Below are 22,985 nucleotides of genomic sequence, written 5' to 3'. Positions count from 1 at the left end.
TATATAGACATAAAAACCTATGACTCTATAGACATAATGTTTTATTTCATAAATTGATACGTTTCTATGACATACAAACCCTTAGCCTAATTTTGATTAAGTTCTAAATACTAAGTCCCAGAGATTGTAATTAGATTCCCTCCTTGAACACTTGTTTGTTAAACTTGTCATTTAAAATATGACGTAAACATAAGCCATATAATGAATGATTGTTGTTCTTAAGATACTATGTTATCTCTCATCACTTTTGCTGTCCCTTGGTTATCTCATATTGTTACACTATCTCACTTTGTTACCTGATATATCGGATATATTTGTATTCGGTTATCTGAAATTGGACAGGGAACGGGGGAAAACAAGATGAGGGGTAGGGGAGGGGGGGAGGGAAATGGGGACCAAGACATGTGAAAGGGTATCAATGTATGGGAATTAATGCACCATCTATCTGGCAAATATCATGTAACCCTTCTATTAATTACAATAAAAAATATATGGAAAAAAAAGAAGGCCCAAGGACCGTGCCTAGGCCCTGAGTTCAAGCCCTAGGACTGGCAAAAAAGAAAAAGAAAAGAATGTTAAAATAGCATGGGATTGAGTAGGCTATCTTAAATACAATCATATCTGTAATCTCAGCTACTAGAAAGGCAAAGATCAGAAAGGTCATAGTTAGGAGACAGCCCAGGTAAAAAGCCAGTAAGACCCTATCTCAATAAATAAGTTGGGTATGTTGGTTCATATCTATAATCCTGCTAGGTGGATTCAGTTTACATACTCTAAAGATACTTCTGACCTCTAATAATCTACAATCCTTTGAACCCAATTTCATTGTTGTTCAGCTAAGTGGTCAGCTAAGTTATTTAACAATCTAATTACTTATTCAATAAATTATTAAGCTATTTACACAAAAATAAACAATAAATAGTTTTATGAAATTAAAACAAATATAGCCATATCTGAAGGTTTATGTTTGAGTGGCCCTAATCTAACACATTGTTGTGTGAGTAGTATAATGAAGTTAAAGACAGTCTAGTACCTTACCAGGACTTACAGTATGGTAGTGAGGTACGGGCTCTATGGGGTTAACTACAGGTTTGCAACTTTATTTTCAATGATGGTGTTTTCATTGTGGTACTGTGATGTACCAAAGCAGATTTTCAGGGGAAAAAGTGGTGGCATGCCTTTAAAGCAAAACTAAAGAGCTGATTTATATATTACTAGACTAAAAACCAAGTCATTTGAGATCAAGGAATTAAAAACTCAGGAGAAATTATAAAATTATAGTGTTTTACATACTGATTTATTTTAAGGCGCAATATATAATGACAAAAATTTGGTAAAAATAGTTTGAAATACAACTTTAAGTTTCCAATGAAATTCTAGTTATAATAAATATATACAGTATTTGACATGAAAGCACAGCTTTGAAGGTAGATTTCAAATCCCTAAAGCTACATGATGTCTTAAGGACTTTTAAAATGTACATTTGTAGAAATTTGAGGAAACTCAAATTCTGGTAAAAAGAAACAAACATCTACCCTGTAAGGTAAGAGAATATTTCAAACTGTACTTAGAATTCTTTAAATCAGCTGGTAATTGTGGTAAACCTCTAGTCTTGGCATGTGGATGGCTGAGGAGGGAGAATTCCAAGTTCAAAGCCAATCAGGTATACATAGCAAGAGACCCTGTCTCAAAAACAAAACAAATCCTTAAGTCTTGCTTTTTATAATATCATCTTCAAAAGTTATTATAAAGTTATTATATTCTAGTCTCCAATTTCTTATATGACACTTTCACTAAGTCTTTTTCCTCTTGTGTAAAAACATCTTGAATCTGAGGAATCATCAGAGCATGGCAAAATGCTGGCGTAATTGTTTAATTAAGTGTTGTGTGTCCACATGATCAGGAAATGCTTCCTCTGACTTCTGGGCAGCAACGTAGCTCCTCTGCACATCTCCAATCTGTGATAAATGCCAGGAAGAGAACAGAATGGGATCAGAAGATGAGTAAGGAAGCAAGAAAAAGACACAAGGAGCATCTGTAAAATGTTAAGAGTTTTAAACTTTTAAAGGCAAATTACTCATTTTATGCCTCTCATAATGAAGAATTCTATCCCATAGATTATAACCCCCCATCATGAACATTATAGGAGACAAAATAATCCATTATGTAAGTAATTTATGCTCCATTCCAGTTGTCTAGTTATGAATTCAGAAACCTGTGTTTTCTTTTCCTGCCACTGACAATATTATAAACACAAAATGACAATTTGCATACATAAATAGCTGGTACTTTGTAGCTTAGGTAATTATTGGTAATGTAGCACTAAGACATATTTTGATTAGGGTATTATCAGGAAATTTAAACAGTACATTCTTAACAATACAATAATGCTGAGAAGATATCTTGTTTTTAAAGTTTACAAAAGTCTATTCACCCATCCCTTGAAGTGAAAATGGTTGTATATATAAAATAAGGTTTAAAACCCATTTCTTTCAGATTGTAAAATCAGTCTTCTTCAGTTCACAAAGATTAAGTCAGACTTGTTGTATTTAGCTGGAATTTCTTAAGCCCAGAAGGAACAAGAAACAGATGTGGTGATAAATTTAAAAAGAAAGAGAATAATACCTTATCAGATACTGTTGCAAAATTAAAATGTGGTTCATACAAACAGGGAGCTAAGGAAGATGCAGTTTGTAATAGTGCACTTGCCTGTGTCAAAAGAAAAAAGGAAAAGTCAAAGGCATATAAATATACATTAGAACTGTCTGTGATTTCTCTTGGTAATGAACTGTCTAGTATAGGACCTTAATATGATCCTGTGATAAACACATGCTGCTCTTCATGAAATACAGGGCTTTACTAAAATACAATTAGCTACTGATAGCCTGCCAAAATAATGTTCACAATAAACATTTCAAAAGACAGAAAAAGAGAATTGAAAATTCAGAGTCGATTTATTACTCAAAAATCACTGCCTTATAAATATAAATCTCATTATAATATATTACTTAAAATATTATTTTAATGTAAAAAGAAGTCTCCTAAATCTAGTTCTTGTGGGTGGTGACCTGAGTTAACAAGCTTTCATGATCTGTTCCCAAATGCAATAATATTACCAGAAAATACATAATAAATTTCAAACCTCAAAGTCTTGTGTTGGATGACGATGAGAAAGCATTCATTACAAAGTAAAATAGCAATAAAAAAAATGACAAGCTTTCTGGTCTCTACAGTACTCACAACACAAAATTCACATTATATTTTGTCCCTTTGGGGACCAAATCATCCTACATTGCAGAAACCATAGAGTGGCATAAATGATTTATTGTTACAAGCATGAATACCATAATAAGGTACTACTGAAGCTAAATCTCAAATTTGTATCCATGACCCTGGAGACAATTATATATACCTTTTTTTCCTTAACAGAAAATAAGAGGATGTAGACATTCACTTTTCATAATAAAATGGGGTTAGTATGCAGCCTTTCACCTAAATATTTCAAGTTGACTATATCCTAAGGAAACTACAGTAAGCAGGAAGGACAGAAAAACACCAACTTGGAGGCAGAGGCAGTCACAAAAAGCACAGAGCAAAGTTCCTTAACAAAGCAAGTACCCATTCTCGAATAGCTGATGTTTATGAAACATAAATCCACCTTATCTACTTTGGGAGAATTTGAAATAAAGCTAGTTCCATCCTTATTTTTGTTAAGAGGTTATCATTGTGCTCTGAAAACCAAGCTCATGTCCCCACCTGCTGTTCAACGTGTCTGTGACCTTTGGTAAAGTTACTTGTGTACTGGTGGCTCACTCCTGTAATACTTGCTACTCAGGAGCCTGAGATCTGAGGATCATGGTTCAAAGCCAGCCTAGGCACTAAAGTCTATGAGACTCATCTCCAGTTAAAAAACAGAAAACTGGACGTGGTACTGTGGCTCAAAGTGGTAATGTGTTAACCTTGAGCTGAAGAGCTCAGGGATAATACCTAAGCCCAGTTCAATTCCTACAACCAACAAAAAGAGAAAAAAGGTAAAGCTACTTGCCCTCCTCTCAAGTCTCCATTTCTTCATCCAAGATGGCAGATCTAACATTTACCTTTAGCATTTCAAACTTCTTGCTACGCAGATAATAATAGTACACTGATGAATGAGGCAATGAAATGACCATGTATTCAACACTTGGCTTCAACTATGACAGAGCTTCAGGCTTGTGACCTAATCTTCACAGCGACACCTTCAAGTGGGTATTATTTTTATTAGTCCATGTTACCAACTACCCACTTATTTCAGAAATATTCACTGAACACTTTCCAGGTACAGGAGCTGTTCTGGTCAAATAATAACTGTGAAACAATAGAGCAGGACACAGCTCTCTCCTGAGGGTGTGTTTTAGATGGATATTGAGATGGCCTTGCTGAAAAGGTAGTATTGAAGCTCTGAGTGACAAAGAGAACTTCTAATAAGATCTAAGAGAAGAACATTTCAAAGGTCCTAAAGGAAGAAGCAGTGGAAGCCTGGAAGTTCAAGGAAAAGATGAAAGATGTGGTCTGAGAGGGAGGCAGGCTATGCACAACCTCACAGGCAATGCTTGGAAGCCCAAGTTTTATTCCAAATACAAAGAAATGGCCTTGAAGGATTTTAAGCAGAGTAGTAATAATATTGAATTGTTGTTTTTTAAACGCTTACAACCATTCTAAGGAGGATGTAGTTTTGGGGAAGCTTACTAGAGTCAGTGGGGAAAAGAAAAGTTTTGGACTGCTAGTCCACAAAAGAGAAGAAAGCAAAGTTGTCACAGGATGTAACACTAAAAAGGACTGACAATCTGTTGACTATGAGGAGAGTGTGAGAGTATCAGAGGTAAGAAGGAGGAAAGAAGGTTTTGGGAATAGCTCTTAGGATTTTTGTAAACGCAATTAGATGATGGATGGGACACAGTGAATGTTAGATCCACTCATTTCTAAGCTAAGGAAGACAATGAACGTACATATAGTCCCAATAAAATCAAATGTGATATTCTGGATGCAGAAAAGTACAATTACTTTCCCAGTATCACATAGCTAGTGCACAGGCTTCTTCAACCCAAGCCTGGGAGACTGAAGAGCTTATTTTAAAATAATAACCTGACAGCCACATGTGACAGTTTTCCTTTGGAAAAAGCAGACTGTACACGGGGCCACTGACCCCGTGTTCTCTGACCTGTTCCACGTGGCCTTTCCGCATCTCCAGCACGGCCAAGTTGTTGTAGGCTGGGGCATGGTAGTTGTTGTTGACCAGAGCCAGCCCGAAGCACTGATGAGCCAAGTTCATATCTCCGATCCCCTAAAAAGAGAAGCAAACATCACTATGTACAAATCATGCTATATCTTTCCTGCTACACAGAGAAAGTCACCAAGTACTGACTGTACAGTGTAAATTCTGTGTAAGCGAACTTGAGGACTGAAATGACCTACAGTGACTAAGCAAACTCTAAATTGCCACTTACATTTACAATACCTGATATTTAATCAAAAGAACTTAGGACTACCTTTTCTATAATAGATATTATTTGGAAATAATAACAAAAACAACATACCACAGCTATGTGTCCCAAGTTGTACCAGACCTCAGCTGCCTCTTCTTCGTTTTCAGCCAGAGAGAGGGCACGCTCAAATGAGGTCAGAGTCATATCATACTGCTGGGCATAGAAGCAGCACAGCCCCAGATTGTTAAAAAGCTGGCAATTATAAACACCCATCTGCAGGAGTCGCCTTGTTTAAAAAAAAAAAAAAGGTTGTGCATAAATGTTAGTGTCAAACCAACTTGTACATGTTAGGATGGATTTTCATAAAGTTAAGAATGCATCTATTTAAGAATTGTAGTACCTGCAGAGAGTATAAATACAAAGTGTTTACAGCAAGTAAATAAATGTTTAAAGCAAACACAAAAGTTTATCATTCCTAACTAGTCAGAAGACAAGGTCAGCATTTTCCCAAAAGCTTTGGGAAATAAGCAATAGTCACAGGAAAGTGAAGACCACACATTTTAGTGTTATAAAACTTCAGTGCTTGTAGGTAGGTTCCTAAGACCTAATCTAATGTAAGGATTGTATGTTCTATGTATTGGTTCAGCTTTCAATGGAGTTGGTTCCCATTCTAGCTATCTGTAAGTCCAATGACCTTCCACAGAGGAAGAGATGACCACTACAGGAAAGGTAGATCACTGGATTATCCACTCAGCTTTCACACTACAGAGCTAAAGCCCCATTTTGCTTGAAGGCATGATTAACTCCAAGGGACAAAAGAAAATCGAGTTCAGATATTCCAATGAAAATCCAGCCCAGCTGCCATGGGTCAGCCATGACCCACTGGGGTGGAGAACAGGACCAGCTGCTTGTGTACAGGGAGTAATTACGTATTTTATGTTTCTAGTATGTATTGGAAAGCATTCTTGTCAGTCATCTCCTTGTATATGTCTTCAGGGCTGAAATCATAATTTAAAAATGAACTTTAGAAGTTAGATGTAGAATAAAATAAGCATGCACTCAAAAGAGAATCAGGGAGTAGTTTAGTTAGCCTTTAAGAAACACAGTTGAAAAATAAGAGATGACAATATTTCCCAAAGCAGGCAATCCTGCTTCAAGGCCTCACAAATATTCAGAACATGGGGCTAGCTGCTCTTTGCAAAGCTCTTCACTATTTCAATCTTAATGTCTTTAGATTTACCAGTGTTCATGAACGCAGTGAAGATAAGTACTTTAAGTAACCATTAAGCTTGTATTGTTTGTGAATAAAATCAATGACATACAATAAGTTAAAAAAAAAACTCAAGCATGCAGGTGTTCCAAATTCCCGAAAGTCACTCTGATATGCATAAAACATATTAGGACTGAAAATTTTAGATTTGTAAACTCATGGCCTATATAATATTTACCCATTTATATTTTAATTCCATCTTTGTTTCTATTTCACCAATAGCTCCCAGAAAAGTAATCCTAATAAACTATACAAGCATACCTGTAAAACCGGAGAGCTATTTCTGGTTGGTCAGAATAGAAATGGTGGCTTCCAATGTATGCAATGGCTTCCACATGTGTGTTATCTTGTTTCAACACTTTTTCATAGTATTCAGCTGCAGGTGAATAATAATTCATTTCCTATTCTCCATCAAGACCAAAGAACAATGCTTTATTAATATCAGACAAGAAATGATTTATCCTGATCAATTGAAGCCCATTCACTTAACAAATATTTATTGTCAACTGGCCATGTGCTGACTCTACTCTAGGCTGTAACAATATAATATGGCAAAAAGATGAAGTCATTCTCCTAAAGGAAGATGAGGAGATAAAAAAACGAATACGTACATAACATAATGTCATATAATCATCATGAGTGAGTGGGAAGAAAATGGCAAGAGACGGAGGGAGGGAGGGAGGGAGGGAGGGACGGAGGGAGGAGGGATGCTGCTCTTCAAGGGGTGTTCCCCTTGAAGCAGGGGTTATTTCAAAGGAAGGCTAAATGAAGTGAGGGATCAAAACCAGAACATTTCTAGCAGCAGCTCACAGTGGACTGAGAGACTAGCAAACATAGGAGTCTAAGACTGGGAGAGAAAGAGAGAGACAAACAGAGAGACAGACAGAGAAGCATTTGAAAGGAAGCTGTTGTATCATCTCTGGAGTGACTTCACGGGCAACTCCATGGACTGATAGGAAAATAAGATTCTACAAAAAAGCACCCTTGGTATGTGTTGAGGAAACCTTGCTTTCAGAGTATTTACATTCTTCCCCAAGTAAATAAGAATGTATGTGTGTGTGTGTGTGTATGTGTGTGTGTGTGTGTGTGTGTGTGTTTGTATATGTAATCCCTTCATCTTTAGTTTTGTTTGCCAGTCCTGGGGCTTGAACTCAGGGCCTGGGCACTGTCTTTGAATATTTTTTTGCTGAAGGCTAGCTCTCTGCCACTTGAGCCACAGCACCACTTCTGGCTTTTTCTGGGTATGTGGTACTGGGGAAACAAACCAGCTCTGTACATGCGAGGCAAGTGCTCAACCATTAGGCTACACTCCCGGCCCATTTTTAGCAAATTCTAAGCAAGGTTCACACTGAAGCAATTAAAAGCAATCCTATCATTACTCAGGACCTCACACTGAGCAGGCATTCTACCATGTGAGCCACATCTTCCAGCCCACATTTGTGTTTTCTCTGAAAACTTCGTGCTTTATTTTATTTTGATAGTTTAACTTTTTAAGCTTTAAATCTGGCAGTAATAGATTCTTTTAAGTGGGGATGGAGGTGTGACTCAGTTGGCAGAGTACTAGCTAAAGAGCATTCGGGTGCTGAGTTCAAGTTCCAATCTCAGACCAAAAAAAGAGAAAGAAACGAAGAAAAGAAATAACCAACCCTAAAAGAGAAAGAAAAAGAAATCAGTGTTCATCAGCTTTACTTTCAAACTATTATTTAATAATCGTAAGTAGTCTTTACCACACCATAAATTTTCATAGGTTTGAACATATATGGATTCTATTTTGGTTCTTAAATTTATTCCAGCATTGGAATTGCTTAAATTACACTAGTCCTAGAATACATTTTATTAATGTATACTTAAAATAACATTTTCAAGTATATAAATATCACTTCAGGTGTTTAATAAACTTGGCATCATTTTAAGTGATCCCCCCTGCTCCCACAGTGGTTATTTTTGAAGGAATTCAAAAAAATATAAACAAGCTGGGCACTGGTGGCTCATGTCTGTTATCCTAGCTACTCAGGAAGCTGATATTAGAGGACTACGGTTCAAAGCCACCCCAGAAAAAAAAGTCTGTCAGACTCTTATTTCCAATAAACTACTCAAAAAAATTCAGAAGTGGGGCTATGGCTTGAGTGTTAGCCTTGAGCACAAAAAGAATCAGGGATAGCACCCTGAGTTCAAGTCCCGTGACTGGCAAAAAAATAAATAAATAAAACTTTGTTCTAAAGCTATTCTCTATCCTAGTCAAAATAAAAGTAACCATAACAGAGGCTAGGATGGAATTCTTCTGGACAGAATCCTCACAGTAAAGATGCAATGGTTCTCCAGCTCTTTCTGCTAGCATCTCGGCTAATAGAAAGGCAAAGGACTGAGAAGCACAGAAGGAAGGTCCCAAAGATCCTAGAGCTCCAAATGCATCAGGAGAGTAACGCTGGAACAAACAGAAATTCCATTGGTTTCAAAAGGTGATTCTACACCCAGATTGATGGCTCAAGCCTGCAACGCTAGCTGTTTGGAAGCTATTTAGGGAATTAGTTCAAGGCCAGTTCATGCCAAAAATAAGAAAAATTCCATGAGACTACCCCCAACAAATGACTGGGTGCAGTAATACACGCCTTCTATCCCATAGACAAAGGTAAGAACTAACAGGAAGATTATAGTCCAAGTAAAACCAGGCATCAAACAAGATTACTTAAAAACTAACCAACACTAAAAAGGGAGCTGCAGGAGAGACTCTTGTGATAGAATACCTGCCTAGCAAGCACCAAGGCCTGAATAGTTGAGCAAGCAATAGACAAATGGAACATAGCTGAAAGCCTCAAAGCCTATCTATCAAAAATAGAAAAATATGACATTTGATGTTACAGAACTTGGGAAAGAACTGATAAATGCTGGGATGATCCATACAGAAAAACTAGCTTAGATTTCTATCTTACACAGTAGTCTGTACTCTCCTGTGTATCTGAAATACTTCATACTACAATCTTTGTTTGCCTAAGTGCACTCTGCTGACTCTTAATTTTATAAACTATTCTCCATGCTAGGATTGCAAGGACCTATAAACTTATTTAAGTACTGTACAACCGCCATTTTTAAACTTCTAATATAAATCTCACCTCATAGATCCTGGCGATTCCACAAAGCAGGGTTACTTCTCCTGGAAATTTATCTAAGCCTTGTTTGAAAATATTTAAAGCAGTCACAGGTTGATCCAACCAGATATAAACCTAAAAGCAAGATGCAATTGAATAGAATTATCAGTTCTTAAAGTAATGGTGTTTGTAATGCAAGTTCAGAATTATTGACATCCAGGAGTAAATTATCACCTAGATCCTACAGTTAAAAAGAAAATTCAGGGGCCATGAATTTGGCCTAGAGGTAGAGTGTTTGCGTAGTATGCACAAAGACCTGGGTTCGATTCCTTGATACTACATCCATAGAAAAGAGCCGAAAGTGGTGATGAGGCTTAAGTGGTAGAGCTCTAGCCTTGAGAAAGTTCAAGGACATTGCTCAGGCCCTGAGCTCGAGCCCAGAGCTGGCAAAAAAAAAAAAAAAAAAAAAAAGAAAATTCAGAAATGAGCTAGGCATGGTGTTTCAAACCTGTAATCCTAGCTAATTTGGAGGTAGAGATATTACTTCTTTTTGGCCTTACCCCACAGGGTAAGACTCTGGTAACCTTTCTTCCTGCTGTTCATGATCCTCACTGCATAGCTGGGACCATAGTGATACCACTTCAACCGCAGAAGTCAGGCAAAACACCATACTTCCTTTTATGTCTCATCTGTTGTTTTTTCCTTTTTGGAGGGGACAGCTTGGGTTTGAACTCAGGACTTCATACTTATTAGGCAGGTGTTCTATCACTGGAGCCACATTGCCAATTCTTTCTAGCTTTAGTTATTTTTCACATAAGGCTGGTCTCAGGCTTAGATTCTTTTACTTGTAATTCCTATGTAGTTAGGATTATAGTCTGTTGCCAGTCTATTGGCTAGTTGGTTTAAATAGGTTATTGCTGACCTGTTCCAAGCTAGACTCAAACTCAGTATTCCCAATCTTCACCTCCAAGTAGCTGGGATTACAGGCATGAGCTATTATTGCACCTAGCCTCAGTACTACACTTTTAATTATAATTTAGAAAACTTGTAAAATATAGCAAGATAAATGTCATAACTACCATTTTGCCAAGTATTTTTCTTTCAGAGTAATCTTGGGTGAAGGTAGAGAAGTAACTTTATTCCAAAACAGGTTCCCCTTATCTGAAATGTTTTGAAACAGAAATATTTTATATTTCAGATGCTGGGGGAGGTCTGGAATATATATATATATATATATATATATATATATAGAGAGAGAGAGAGAGAGAGAGAGAGAGAGAGAGAGAGATACCTCAAAGATGAAACCTAGTCTAAGTACAAAATTTATTTACATTGTATATGTATAACTGACACTTTTAGTGCAACTGCTTTTTGACTCTAACTTAACATACGAGGTCAAGTGTGGAATTTTCCACTTGTGACATCATGCTGGCTGGTACTCGAAAGTTTCAGATTTGGGAACATTTCAGATTTCTGATTTTTTGATAAGGAATATTTGGCTTGTACTGACAATTCCAGGTGGCTCCACAATGCCTGTGGCTGTGGGTGGCACTGTGCAGCAATGAGTAGGCATTTCAAGACGTACATTTGAATGTCGGTTATTAATAGCTCAGTGACCCTGAAAAAAAACAACCCTTTTTGAGGTCTTATTTTCCTTAAGAATACAAAAGAAATAAAATCTACTATGCAGGACTGCTTTGGTTTTTGTTTTTTGTTTTTCTTTTTGCCAGTCGTGGGCTTGAGCTCTACCACTTGAGCCTCGACACCACTTCCAGCTTTTTTCTATGCATGTGGTACCGAGGAATCGAACCCGGGTCTTCATGCATGCTCGGCAAGCACTCTACCATTAGGCCAAACTCCCGGCCCTGCAGGATTGTTTTGAGAGTAAACTTAAACCACAAATATAAATTAACCTGATGCACTTCCTTATATTGAGTAGGTGGTCAACAAATGGAAAATAGGGTCTTTATTGTTACAGTAGAGTTGAATAACTTAGGTCCTATAAAATCAGCCCCTGTTCTCAGAACTAGGTGTGGTGGCACATATCTATTAGTCTAGCTACCCAGGAAGATGGTGAATTCAGCACCAGTTTGAGAAAGGAAGGAGATAATAGAAGAAGAAAAAGGGGGAAGAGAGTGAGGAGAGAAAGAAGAGGAAGAAGGCAAGAAGGAGAAAGAGAAAGGAAAGAAAGAAGAGGAAGCTGAGGGAAGATGAGAAATGAAAGAAGAGGCAGAAGAGGAAGGTTGAAGAGAAGGAAAGAAAGAAGAAAAGGAAGAGGATGAGGAGGAGAGAAAGAAGAGGAGAAAAGAGGAGAAGGGTTTTCTTTTTCATTGCAATTAATTGCTCCTGAGGTTTTTACTCTCTCTGTCATTTCTCCTTTGCTATAAAGAAAAATACGTTAAATCTACATAAATATTAATTTTTGTCAAATATTCTTGAAGAACTAGCAAGTCTTTCTGTGCAATGACAAGAATTCTAACAGATTTCACTCAAGTTAATAACATTTACTTACTTTTGCCAAATAGTGAAACGTATCTACCATTTCCTGCTGTTTCAGAGCTGATTTAAATTGCTCTTCTGCTTCACGGTACATTCTCAGCCTAAAAACAGCCATTAAAAAGTTAGAGAGTCAATTTAAAGGTACATATGACATCATTTTTTCAAGCCCTGGGGAGAGAAATGAAGCTAAATTACATCTTAAAAGCAAGCACATGCTAAAGAAGATCATGTGCATAAACACATATCAACAGGAATGTCAGTAGAACTTAGCAAAACATTGCCTATCTCTCATACTCACTGGCTATCTAATCCTCAAATGGTGTGGAAAGAGTCTGTCTGCAGCCTATTCACTACAGGACAAATAGCTGCCAGTAAGCCAGGTCATATCAGTTCACCACTCAAAGAGCTTATGATCAGCTGGACATATGGCAAGTGACCTGAATAAACGCTTAACCGGGAGAACTGAAAGATGATGTTTCTTTGAAAACACCCTCTGCTGTGAGACAAAAGACTAGTTTTTACTTATCCTTTGACTATTTTGGTGTAATAACTGCTATCCAAGTTGCAACAGTACCTTATTGTTCTAGAAACTATCTTTATTAAGTATCTGATAGTGGCTACTCTAGTCTATGAATCTGAGACTTGTTTACTATGATTGTCCTGATGTCAGTGCCCACCTGTTCTGTGCAGGAGTAGTTTCCACTAAATCACACATGAAAGCACACATAGCTCACATGGCTTCTCCTCGGGAAATGTATGAGGCTTTCTTAGAACTACTCATCCTTAGCCATCTAACAGCTGTTCAGATATATGAGGATTTATTTTGTGACATTAAATCAGAGTGATATATAATATGTTGAGTGATTTTCACTCAAAGACTTCAAAGAAAAGGAAAACAGATTTTAAAACCCAAACAAAAAAAAACAAAACAGGAGAGCCGAGAGTTTGGCCTCGTGGTAGAGAGCTTGCCTAGCATGCACGAAGACCCAGGTTCAATTCCTCGGTACCACGTACATAGCAAAAAGCCAGAAGTGGTGCTGTGGCTCAAGTAGTAGAGCTCTAGCCTTGAGAAAGCCCAAGGACAGTGCCCAGGCCGAGTTCAAGGCCGAGGACTGGCAAAAAAAAAAAAAAATTTACCTGAAATAACATTTTCCAATCTGTACCTTCCACCACCAATCCTTGTACTGAGCATACTCTGTGGAAAGGGCCGCCAGATCCAATGCCTTTGAAAACAATTCATGTTGGATTAGGTTCTCTTTTCTAACAATAAACAGTCATAAATAATGAAATAAACCATATAATTAGCACCAATCAAAATATGCATTAGGAACCAGCCAGAAACTCAAGTTGTTCAGGTTTTCCAGATGGCCTCACTGATTGTCCCTAATCAATTCCAGACCAGAAGCCCAGCAGCAGATGAGTTACAAACACTGATTAAAGTGAAGCATATGTACAATATATATCAGAGGCAATTTTCAAAACTGATACTAAAAAAATCCCTAAGCTTTGACTCTTTTCCTATGATTGACCTATGTCTAATACTCAAAATGTCTTCAAACTCAGTGTTGGCCAAGCTTTTTGTCTTGTCAGGTGGATCAAATGTCAGTCCCCATTTTAAACACAATGTAGAGCAATAGGTACAGATCAGTAAGCAGACAGAAAAGGAGTATCCTTAACATTAACTCTTCTGTAAATGAATGTCAGAAAAGTCCCTTCAATCTCCTATTGTAAAATTACTTTCCCATGAGTTCTCTACCTGCTATGCTCCAGGGGAAACCTCAAATATCCAAACAAGTTACAAAGGAATGGTGTCATCAAGCTAGACTTCTACTAGAATTGAAAAATTTACTTGAAAGCTAGGAAAATCAACAAGCCACACACTACTTTCAGATACTTATTTTTTTCTCCCTAGCCCCTCCAGTCAGGAATAAAAATTAAGCAAAAACTTAAGGGGAAAATATAACTTCAATTAGCATTAACTATGTCTGAAAACACTAGAAAAACATAATTTCAATCTGTTTAATTCAGTTGTGCATTGCAAATACCTAGATATGATAATGCTTAATCTTTATAAAGACCTTTTTTCTAGCAAATGGATTATATTTACTGTCAGGTTTAAGGCAGACAGATCTTCTAGTTTTTAGGAAAAAAAATCTATCATTCAAAAGAAATTTTTTTAAATTAAAGAATTTATTAACAATTTTTACATCATATTTCAAATGACATATTTAACAAACAAGTATTCAAGAAGGGAATCTCTATATACAATCACTGGCACTTAGATTTTAGAACATAATTAAAATTCGGCTGAGGGTTTGTATGTCATAGATACGTATTAATCTATGTAATAAAACAGTATGTCTATAGAGTCGTAAATGTTTGTCTATATAGTTGTGTTTATATTCCCAATACCATGTCCATAGAATTGGGTACGCAAATATTGAGTCCTTGCTCATGTACTGTTTAGATCTAATAGCCACATATTAAGGATACCATGTGCCTTTTGTTCCTCAAAGGAAATTTTTTTTACATGCTTTAACTTTCCAGAATTGGAACACAGGCAGATTTTACATCCAGATTTGTTCTGAGTGTTCCCTGAAAGGACCTTGCGTTTGTACTGCTCCAATTAAGAAAAAAAAAAAAAAAAAAATATATATATATATATATATATTACTGATACAAAATAAAAATAGTAGAAAAAAGTTTCTTATCTTCTTTTTCAAAATTGGCAATAATAAGAAGGAAAAACATTATCAGGTACTACAGAATTAACTTCATTTGGTTTGATAAAATTTGTGGTTTCTACCCCTTTACATTGTAGTAAACATAAAAATTAAAACATATTTGAAAAGTTGTATGTACAATGACTTCAAAAGTAGAAAGTTACTGGCTGGGAGTGTGGTCTAGTTGCAGTGTGCTCATAGAGTGGGTTCGATTCCTTGGTACCACATACACAGAAAAAGCCAGAAGTGGTGCTGTGGCTCAAGTGATAGAGCACTAGCCTTGAGAAAGCCCAAGGACAGTACCCAAGCCCTGAGTTCAAACCCCAGGACTGGCAAAAAAACGTGATAAGCTGCTAAGATGATTCACTATTACTGAAGCTGGATGATAAGTGATATAGTCTTTATATTATTCTTTCTACTTCTGTACGTTTGAAATTCTCAATCATAAAATGTTAAAGCAAAAGGAAGCATACTATAAAGAAACCAGAAACATATGTATTAATGAATATAACACACTGTAAAGTTGAAAGAAAAATGGAGCAACAATGATACTAGTATCAAGAATAAATTTTAACAAGCATATTATACAGCATCCTCAGTTATCTGTTACCCTTTAGCAGAGCCACACACTCTATAAACTAGCACAGTTCTTATAATTCTATTTGTATGCAAATTTCCCCACTGAAATAGTAGTTTGGGAAATATTAGTAATTCTCTAATCTTTAATACCACTTGTTCATAATGTAGGAAACAGAACGTTTTAGAATCTAAATTCCCAATGTCATAAAAATTTCAATGAAAGAAACAAGCATGAACCCACAACTTACAGTCTTAACATCATTTTCGTGATGAAAGATATATTCAAACAAAGCCTGTGAAGAAAAGTCATATGCAAAATACATTCAGTTTTATTTTTAATAAAAGTGTACTATTGTTATAGCAAAATTCAAAGCTTGCTCAATACAAAAAATAACCAAGATACCACTGGACATCAATGTGCCTGGGAGTTCTAAGTAAATAATATACTAACATTTGGTGTAATTATCCATTTTCTTAATTATCATTTACAATTGATTACTGGGTTTGTTTGGATTTTTTTGGTGCCAGTCCTGGGAATTGAATTCAGGGCCTGGGTACTGTCCTTGAGTTTTTTTGCTCAAGGCTTCCACTCTACCACTTGAGATACAGCTCCACTTTTGCTTTTGGTAGTTCATTAGAAATAAGAATCTCATAAACTTTTGTGCCTGGGCTGGCTTCAAACCATGATCCTCATATCTCAGCCTCTTGAGAAGTTAGGATTACAGGCGTGAGCCATCAACAACCAACTTGATTCCTGTTTTATAAACTATAAACTAGAAATGCAAATAAATGAACCTTTTCCCATACACACATTATATATACGAGTTTATTAGAGACAAATGAAAAGATTACTTCCTAAAGGCCAATGTTAGACTTATCATCAAAACAGTTTCAGTCACTTTTTATGCTCTATATTTATACTGATTATGATTTAATTACACTAATTAGAAATGGGAAATCTGAAATAACATAGAATGTGTTCAGTAGAAATTTTGAAACTAAGAGAATTTTTTCATATTGCAGTAACTGGATATGTCCATTTCAATCAATACACCATCTTTTCTTCACAACTTTTTATATTATTTTCTACAAGATCACTCCCACCATATTTCTACTATTAGTTCATAACTTAAAAATCATACCTTTGCCAACTTGGGTTGCTGAGAATATTTGGTTAAATTCAGTCTAGATAAATTTATAAATGGTCCATCAGGACTGGTAAGCATGGAAGCCTACAAAAGGGAAGAAAAAGACAGAATAAGAAACTTTATCTTAAAACATTAAGTTTGAATTCAATATGCATAAGATTATAAAGGCAGGCGAGGTGTGTTTGCTCAGGCCAATAATCTCAACTACTTAGGAGGCAGAAAGTGGGAAGACTACAGTTAGACCACTAATTCACAATTTAAAAAAATGAGTGTGATGGTTCACCCCTTGACATCCCACTTACTCAGGAAATGGAAGGAGGAGAACTGCAGTTCAGGACATCCTAATAAATACTTAAGCAAAATGGGCTAACATAAATGTATAATAAGCACAAGCCCCAGAAAATAAGCAAAATGAATCACCTTTAAATTTTTCTATGTAATTCTCTACCATAACAATAGTGGAAAAGGAAGTGATGTCGCATAAGGTTGCTTGACTAACACAAAACTATAGGAAGGCTGACAGAACTTACTGTACCCATCCTGACAAATCTTCCTGATGAGCTGGTGATAGGGCGTGCTGTGTAGGCAGTTCTCGGTGTTCTAATGGCCTGTTCCATGGTTCCTGGCCTTCCACTCTGTGTTCCAGACCTAACGAAACCTGTAATGGGTCTGCCAGCTTGAGTGATTGGCCTGTGAAATTGTTATTATACAAATAAGCTCAATTAAGGAAAGACGTATACAATTTGGTCAATATTCAATGGCAAAGGTATGAAACAGAAATACTTACCTTACAGCCTGACTAGGTCCTCCTGTCTGATTTGTTCCAGGGAGTTTCAAAGATGTTCCAGGGCCTGAGAGATGAGATGTAAATTCAACATCAGCCAGGAGCCAGTGCTTCACACTTGTAATCCAAGCTATTCAGAAGGCTGAGATCTGAAGATCAAGAGTCAAAGCCAACCCAAGCAAAATCCATGAGACACATGGATTAACAATTAGCCAGCAAAAAATAAAAAGCAGGAAGTGGAACTCTGGTTCAATGTTGTAATGCCCTGAGTTCAAGGTCCAGGACTGGAACAACAACAATAACAACAAAAATTAATTTATATCTTATTGGTTAACTTGTAAAAACCATCAGTTAAGTCTAATTTTCTTAACCATGCTGGTCTTGTGGTAAAGACAGTAACTGCAAGACCCAGGTTCGATTCCTCGATACCACATACATAGAAAAAAGCCAGAACTGGTGCTGACGCTCAAGTTGTAGAGCTCTAGCTTTGAGAAAGCCCAAGGACAGTGCTCAGGCCCTGAGTTCAAGCCCCAGGACTGGCAAAAAAAAAATGCATTTGAGACTAATATTCAATGAGTGCCTATCATATTACTTGTTTTTATCACATTTAATCATCATAATAAAACCATAATTAAGGTAGGTATTAACTCATTTGACAAAAGTTGATAGAATCAAGTAAACAGATAAACCTAATAGCAGAGTTTTGACTCCAATTCAAGACTAGTAGGTTCCGAAGTTCCTATTCATACAAATTCCTTATTTTTGATGAAAACTTCTCCCAATAAAAGATCACTTACCAACCATATCTAGAATTTAGACATTTTTGCTCTAAAAGAACAAATAGGAGGGGCCAGGAGTTTGGCCTAGTGGTTAAAGTGCTTGCCTAGCATGCATGAAGACCCGGGTTCGATTCCTCGGTACCACATACATAGAAAAAAGCCGGAAGTGGTGCTGAGGCTCAAGTGGTAGAGCTCTAGCCTTGAGAAAGTCCAAGGACAGTACTCAGACCCTGGGCTCAAGCCCAGGACTGGCAAAAAAAAAAAAAAAAAAAGAACAAATAGGAAAGAAAGTCATTTTAAAAATGATTTATATAATTGCAAATAAAAATAACCCTAAGACACCACCTTACCCCAATCAGAATGACCAATATTCTGAACTCAGATAACAACAAATGCTGCCAAGGATGTGGAGAAAGAGGAACTCTACTGCACTGCTGGTGGGAAACTAGTACAACCACTCTGGAAGGCAGTTTGGAGGTTCCTGAAAAAACTAAAAGTAGACTTTCCCTATGACCCAGCCATACACTCCTAGGCATCTACCCTGAGCATCATAACCCAGGATATGATAAGGACACCTACTCACCCATGTTCAGGCTACACTATTCACAATAGCCAAGTGATGCAAACAAACCAGATGCCCTACTACATGGATACAAAAAGTATGGTACATATATACAATGGAGTTCTACATAGCCACTAGACAAGATAAAATGGCATTCTCTGGGAAGTGGATGAAACTAGAGCAAATCATATTGAGATAAACACCCAAAGGACCAAAGGAACAAAAGGCACATGGTCTCCTTGATATGCAGATATTAGATCCAAACAGTTCAAGAGGGATGACTCAATACTCGGGTACCCAAGGTCATTGAAATTAATTTGGAAATATAATTATATAGACATATAAATCTATGACAGGGTATATATTCTACAGACAAACTGATATATAGATTGATCTGTATCTATGACATACAAACTCTCAGCTTAATTTTAATTTTGTTCTTAAATTTATGTGCCAGTGATTGCATACAGAGATTCCATTCTGGAATACTTGTTTGTTAAACTTGACACTTGAAATATGATATAAAAAATCAGTGTTAATAAAATCTTGTAACAAAAAATGATTTCTATTATTCTTCTCAAATTCCAATTTAATCTTTAAAACAGTTACTAGCTTACAAAACATACAAATAATTGAGAACAAATCATCAGAAAAACCACCATATGTCATGGTAATGATGCCAACCCTGAGACAATCCCTATAGACATTCACAGCTCAGCAGAGCACCTCCTCACCTCACCTCAAGCACTGAACCAACTAAACCTCGACTGTAAAAACAGAAGGATCCTTTCTAATGATGCTTTCAATACTTTCAGAAGACCTCTGTCTAAACATAGAACACTTTGTGTTTAGATTTCCAGATAAACAATCTTCTATTAGATAAGTCACCTAAGTTTAAATGCATTATGTAGCTTTTACTAGAAAATTAGTAATAACCATTTATACCTTAATATAATAAAATGGTGGTAAGGAAGCCTTTGTACTATGTTGCAGAATAGAAATCATTTAAGGTAAAAATTTTTCAGACAGACAAACAGATGGTTCACTATGTTTATATAATATTATATAATATATAAGAATAGCCAATGCTAGTAGATCATATCTGTAATCCTAGCTACTGTGGAGGCTGAGATTCAAGGATCACAGTTCAAAGCCAACCCAGGCAGGAAAGTCTGAGAGATTTTTATCTCCAATAAATTACCAAAAAATCAGAAAGTAGGGCTGTGGTTCAAGTGGTAAAATGTTAGCCTTGAGCAAAAGAAGCTCAGAGACAATGCCTGGGCCCTGACTTCAAGCCCTAGGACCAGCAAAAGTAAAAATAAAAATAATAATAATATATACATATATGCATATACACATACACACATATATATACATATGCATGTGCATGTATTTCTTGTGCATGTAAGTGTTCCTCCTCTTAATAGTATTTTGTTAATTGAAGAACCATACTTACGTGGAACTTGGGCAATAGCATTCTCATCCAAAATCATTTCTGCAATTCCTTCCTCATCTATATCAATTTCATCTATATATACCATTTCAGTTAGTGCTCGTGCCTTCAAAATCCAGGCTGCCTACAAAACATGGATAAATAAAACAAATGTTGAAATAGCATTAAAATGCTATACAGTTTATGGAAGCTAGATATCTTTTATTCCTTCTCTTTTTATTAAGCATATTTTGAATCAATCGCAAATCATCCACCGCATCAATTACCTAGTAAATAAGCAAGCGGCAATTTTCTAGACTCATCTTTTAAAATTCCTTGTCATAAGAAAACAACCATTTTTAAGAGACAGTTTTACTAGAACAATAATTAGAAAATAACTTAATCAAGCAACAGCTTCTGCGCTCTTTCTGCTTTCCTCCCTCAGCATGAAGACCTTCATGAAGCTTTCCCCAATTCATCTGACCCTTTTCTAGTGTTCTCTTTATGCCTTGAGTCTTACGCACTTATTCTGTTTGATAAACACTGTAATTATTTAAGCACTCTTAACCTTTTCTCCACAGAATTCAAGCTTTTATACTTTGTTTACTTTTGAACCTTCCATTATACATATAAACTTTTGAATTTTTCATAGTACACCTAAGTTTTATCCCCCTCCCCACCCTTCCACTGGAACTTCGTACCTGCTGCTGCTTTTGCTCTTTGGTTACCACTCTACCAACTGAGCCAGACCCTGTTTGTTTGTTTTTTTAATAGGTTTCGTTATATAGTAGCTATTCAAGAAATGCTGGTTGACCAAAGCTTTCAAATAATACATCAACACTGAAAATTTTGTGATATAGTCAACAGAAGACGTTCTAGAAATAAGGGAGACATAGTAGAAAAGGTAATTAAGGAAGTTCATCTAGAAAATATCTTATTAGCTTTCCTTTAGCTTGAGAAACTCAGTGTGAGGGCTGTACATTTCACTTTCTGGTCAAATACGTGTAAGTGGATTTTTCCCCCTTTCTCAGAAGCAGAGAATGACTGGAGTTCAGCATTCTGTGGAGGATTTGGAAAGCCAATCCTTGACATATCCATCTTAATCCAGTGTAGAATGAATAGCAAAGAAAATCTAAGGATGGACCAGGGCTCAGTATACTAGGAATATAATTGTGCAGTGGGAGGAGTGAAAGCCAAAGGAGTTACAGGATGGCCACAAAGCCCTTGTATAAACAACAGTCTTTAAGTTAGTGTAAATCTATATTTATTGAGTAATTCCCAATTATAATAGCATTGAGGCAGGTTCTGAGAAAGAAACACAAGATGGAAACACACAACCTAATTTTCTTGAATGCATCACCACGTACACTGAATGACAAAGCAAGGCTGTGTGTGAAAGGTGACAAGTATGGCAGAGAATATAAATTTCACAGAAATTGGAAAGTAGAGATCTTTTTTAACTTAATTCATTGTAGTACATCATTGAACCTTTTTTTGAAAGCATACAGAAGCATCATGCCTTCATTTCTGTAGTTATTTAAAAGGCTGCCTTCATATTTTTAGGTTGCAAAAGTGAACTACATTTGGCTAGATGACTAGCTTTTTGGCTTGTACTTTCCTAGTTGAGTTTTACTGGATTCTTACCAGATAAGTTATAACAAAATGCCTTACATATATATGTGTGAATTTAACAAAATTGAATGCATAGAATATAAATTCGGGAACAAATTTGTTCACTTAAGAAAATCAGTTTTAATTGTTCTTAATTTGTGAGAACCGCCAAAGTATAGACTTCACTCATAAAAGATTAGGAAAGATGATAGATATATAAAACTATTTCTAGAAGTCAAGAGCATCGACCTTAGCTTGAACTACTGGTTTAATTTTGCTTCAAAGTGGAACTAAGCATTCTTGATTCATCTTAAATCTCCATAGTTCATACTTCCTTACAAGGACATCTTGTGATCTTGCCTCTCACCGAAGGATGAAGAACTGCAGCATTTGCTGTTGAAAAAGGAAAGCAGAGGAGCCTAGGCTCTGCATACACCTACATTAGGCTACATCCTGGGAATATAGAGAGAATAAATTGCAGTTCTAGTTTAAGCTCAAAAGCATTCAATGGAATGAGAAAAATGAAACCATAAAAACAAGAAGCTGGGCAATGGTGGGTCATGTCTGCCCATCCTAGTTATTCAGGAAGCTGAGCTATAAGGATTGAGGTTCCAAGCCAGCTCAGGCATCAAAGTCTATGAAGCTCTTTATTTTCAATTAATCAACAGAAAACCGGAAGTGGTGCTGTGGCTCAGCGTGGTAGAGCAGTAGCCTTGAGCTGAAGTGCTTAGAGACAGTGCCCTTTCACAGAGTTCAAGCCCCAAGAATTGCCTGTGTTTAAAAATCAGGTTGAGGGTGGGGAGTTTGGCCTAGTGGTTAAAGTGCTTGCCTAGCATGCATGAAGACCCGGGTTCAATTCCTTAGTACCACATATATACAAAAAAGCTGGAAGTGGTGCTGAGGCTCAAGTGGTAGAGCTCTAGCCTTGAGAAAGTCCAAGGACAGTGCTCAGGCCCTGAGCTCAAGCCCAGTACTAGCAAAAAAAAAAAAAAAAAAAAAAAAAAAAAAAAAAATCAGGTTGAAATGAAGGCGTATTCAGAGAACAAAACT

The 22,985-nt window shown here is 36.5% G+C and overlaps 1 protein-coding gene across 1 annotated transcript in view; it reads right to left on the bottom strand.

Annotated features, from left to right (window-relative positions):
* Positions 1-1,343: 1,343 nt before the first annotated feature.
* The window catches only part of Ttc8 (tetratricopeptide repeat domain 8), a 34,856-nt gene continuing 13,214 nt past the window's right edge, over positions 1,344-22,985 (bottom strand). Inside the window, exons 2-14 of the mRNA XM_090344681.1 lie at positions 20,349-20,469; positions 17,555-17,618; positions 17,298-17,457; positions 16,762-16,851; positions 15,868-15,912; positions 13,455-13,540; positions 12,331-12,418; positions 9,843-9,953; positions 6,994-7,133; positions 5,574-5,748; positions 5,198-5,320; positions 2,626-2,709; positions 1,344-1,958 (exon numbers count right to left, since the gene is read on the bottom strand). Of these exons, the coding sequence (XP_090200807.1) occupies positions 1,842-1,958; positions 2,626-2,709; positions 5,198-5,320; positions 5,574-5,748; positions 6,994-7,133; positions 9,843-9,953; positions 12,331-12,418; positions 13,455-13,540; positions 15,868-15,912; positions 16,762-16,851; positions 17,298-17,457; positions 17,555-17,618; positions 20,349-20,469 (1,404 nt within the window). The 3' untranslated portion in view covers positions 1,344-1,841. The remainder of the gene's footprint in view (positions 1,959-2,625; positions 2,710-5,197; positions 5,321-5,573; positions 5,749-6,993; positions 7,134-9,842; positions 9,954-12,330; positions 12,419-13,454; positions 13,541-15,867; positions 15,913-16,761; positions 16,852-17,297; positions 17,458-17,554; positions 17,619-20,348; positions 20,470-22,985) is intronic.

This window comes from Megascapheus bottae, chromosome 14 (assembly GCF_031878675.1).
Source record: "Megascapheus bottae isolate mThoBot1 chromosome 14, mThoBot2.hap1, whole genome shotgun sequence".
Classification (NCBI taxonomy): Eukaryota; Metazoa; Chordata; class Mammalia; order Rodentia; family Geomyidae; genus Megascapheus; species Megascapheus bottae.
This window is presented reverse-complemented; position numbering and strand designations above follow the sequence as displayed.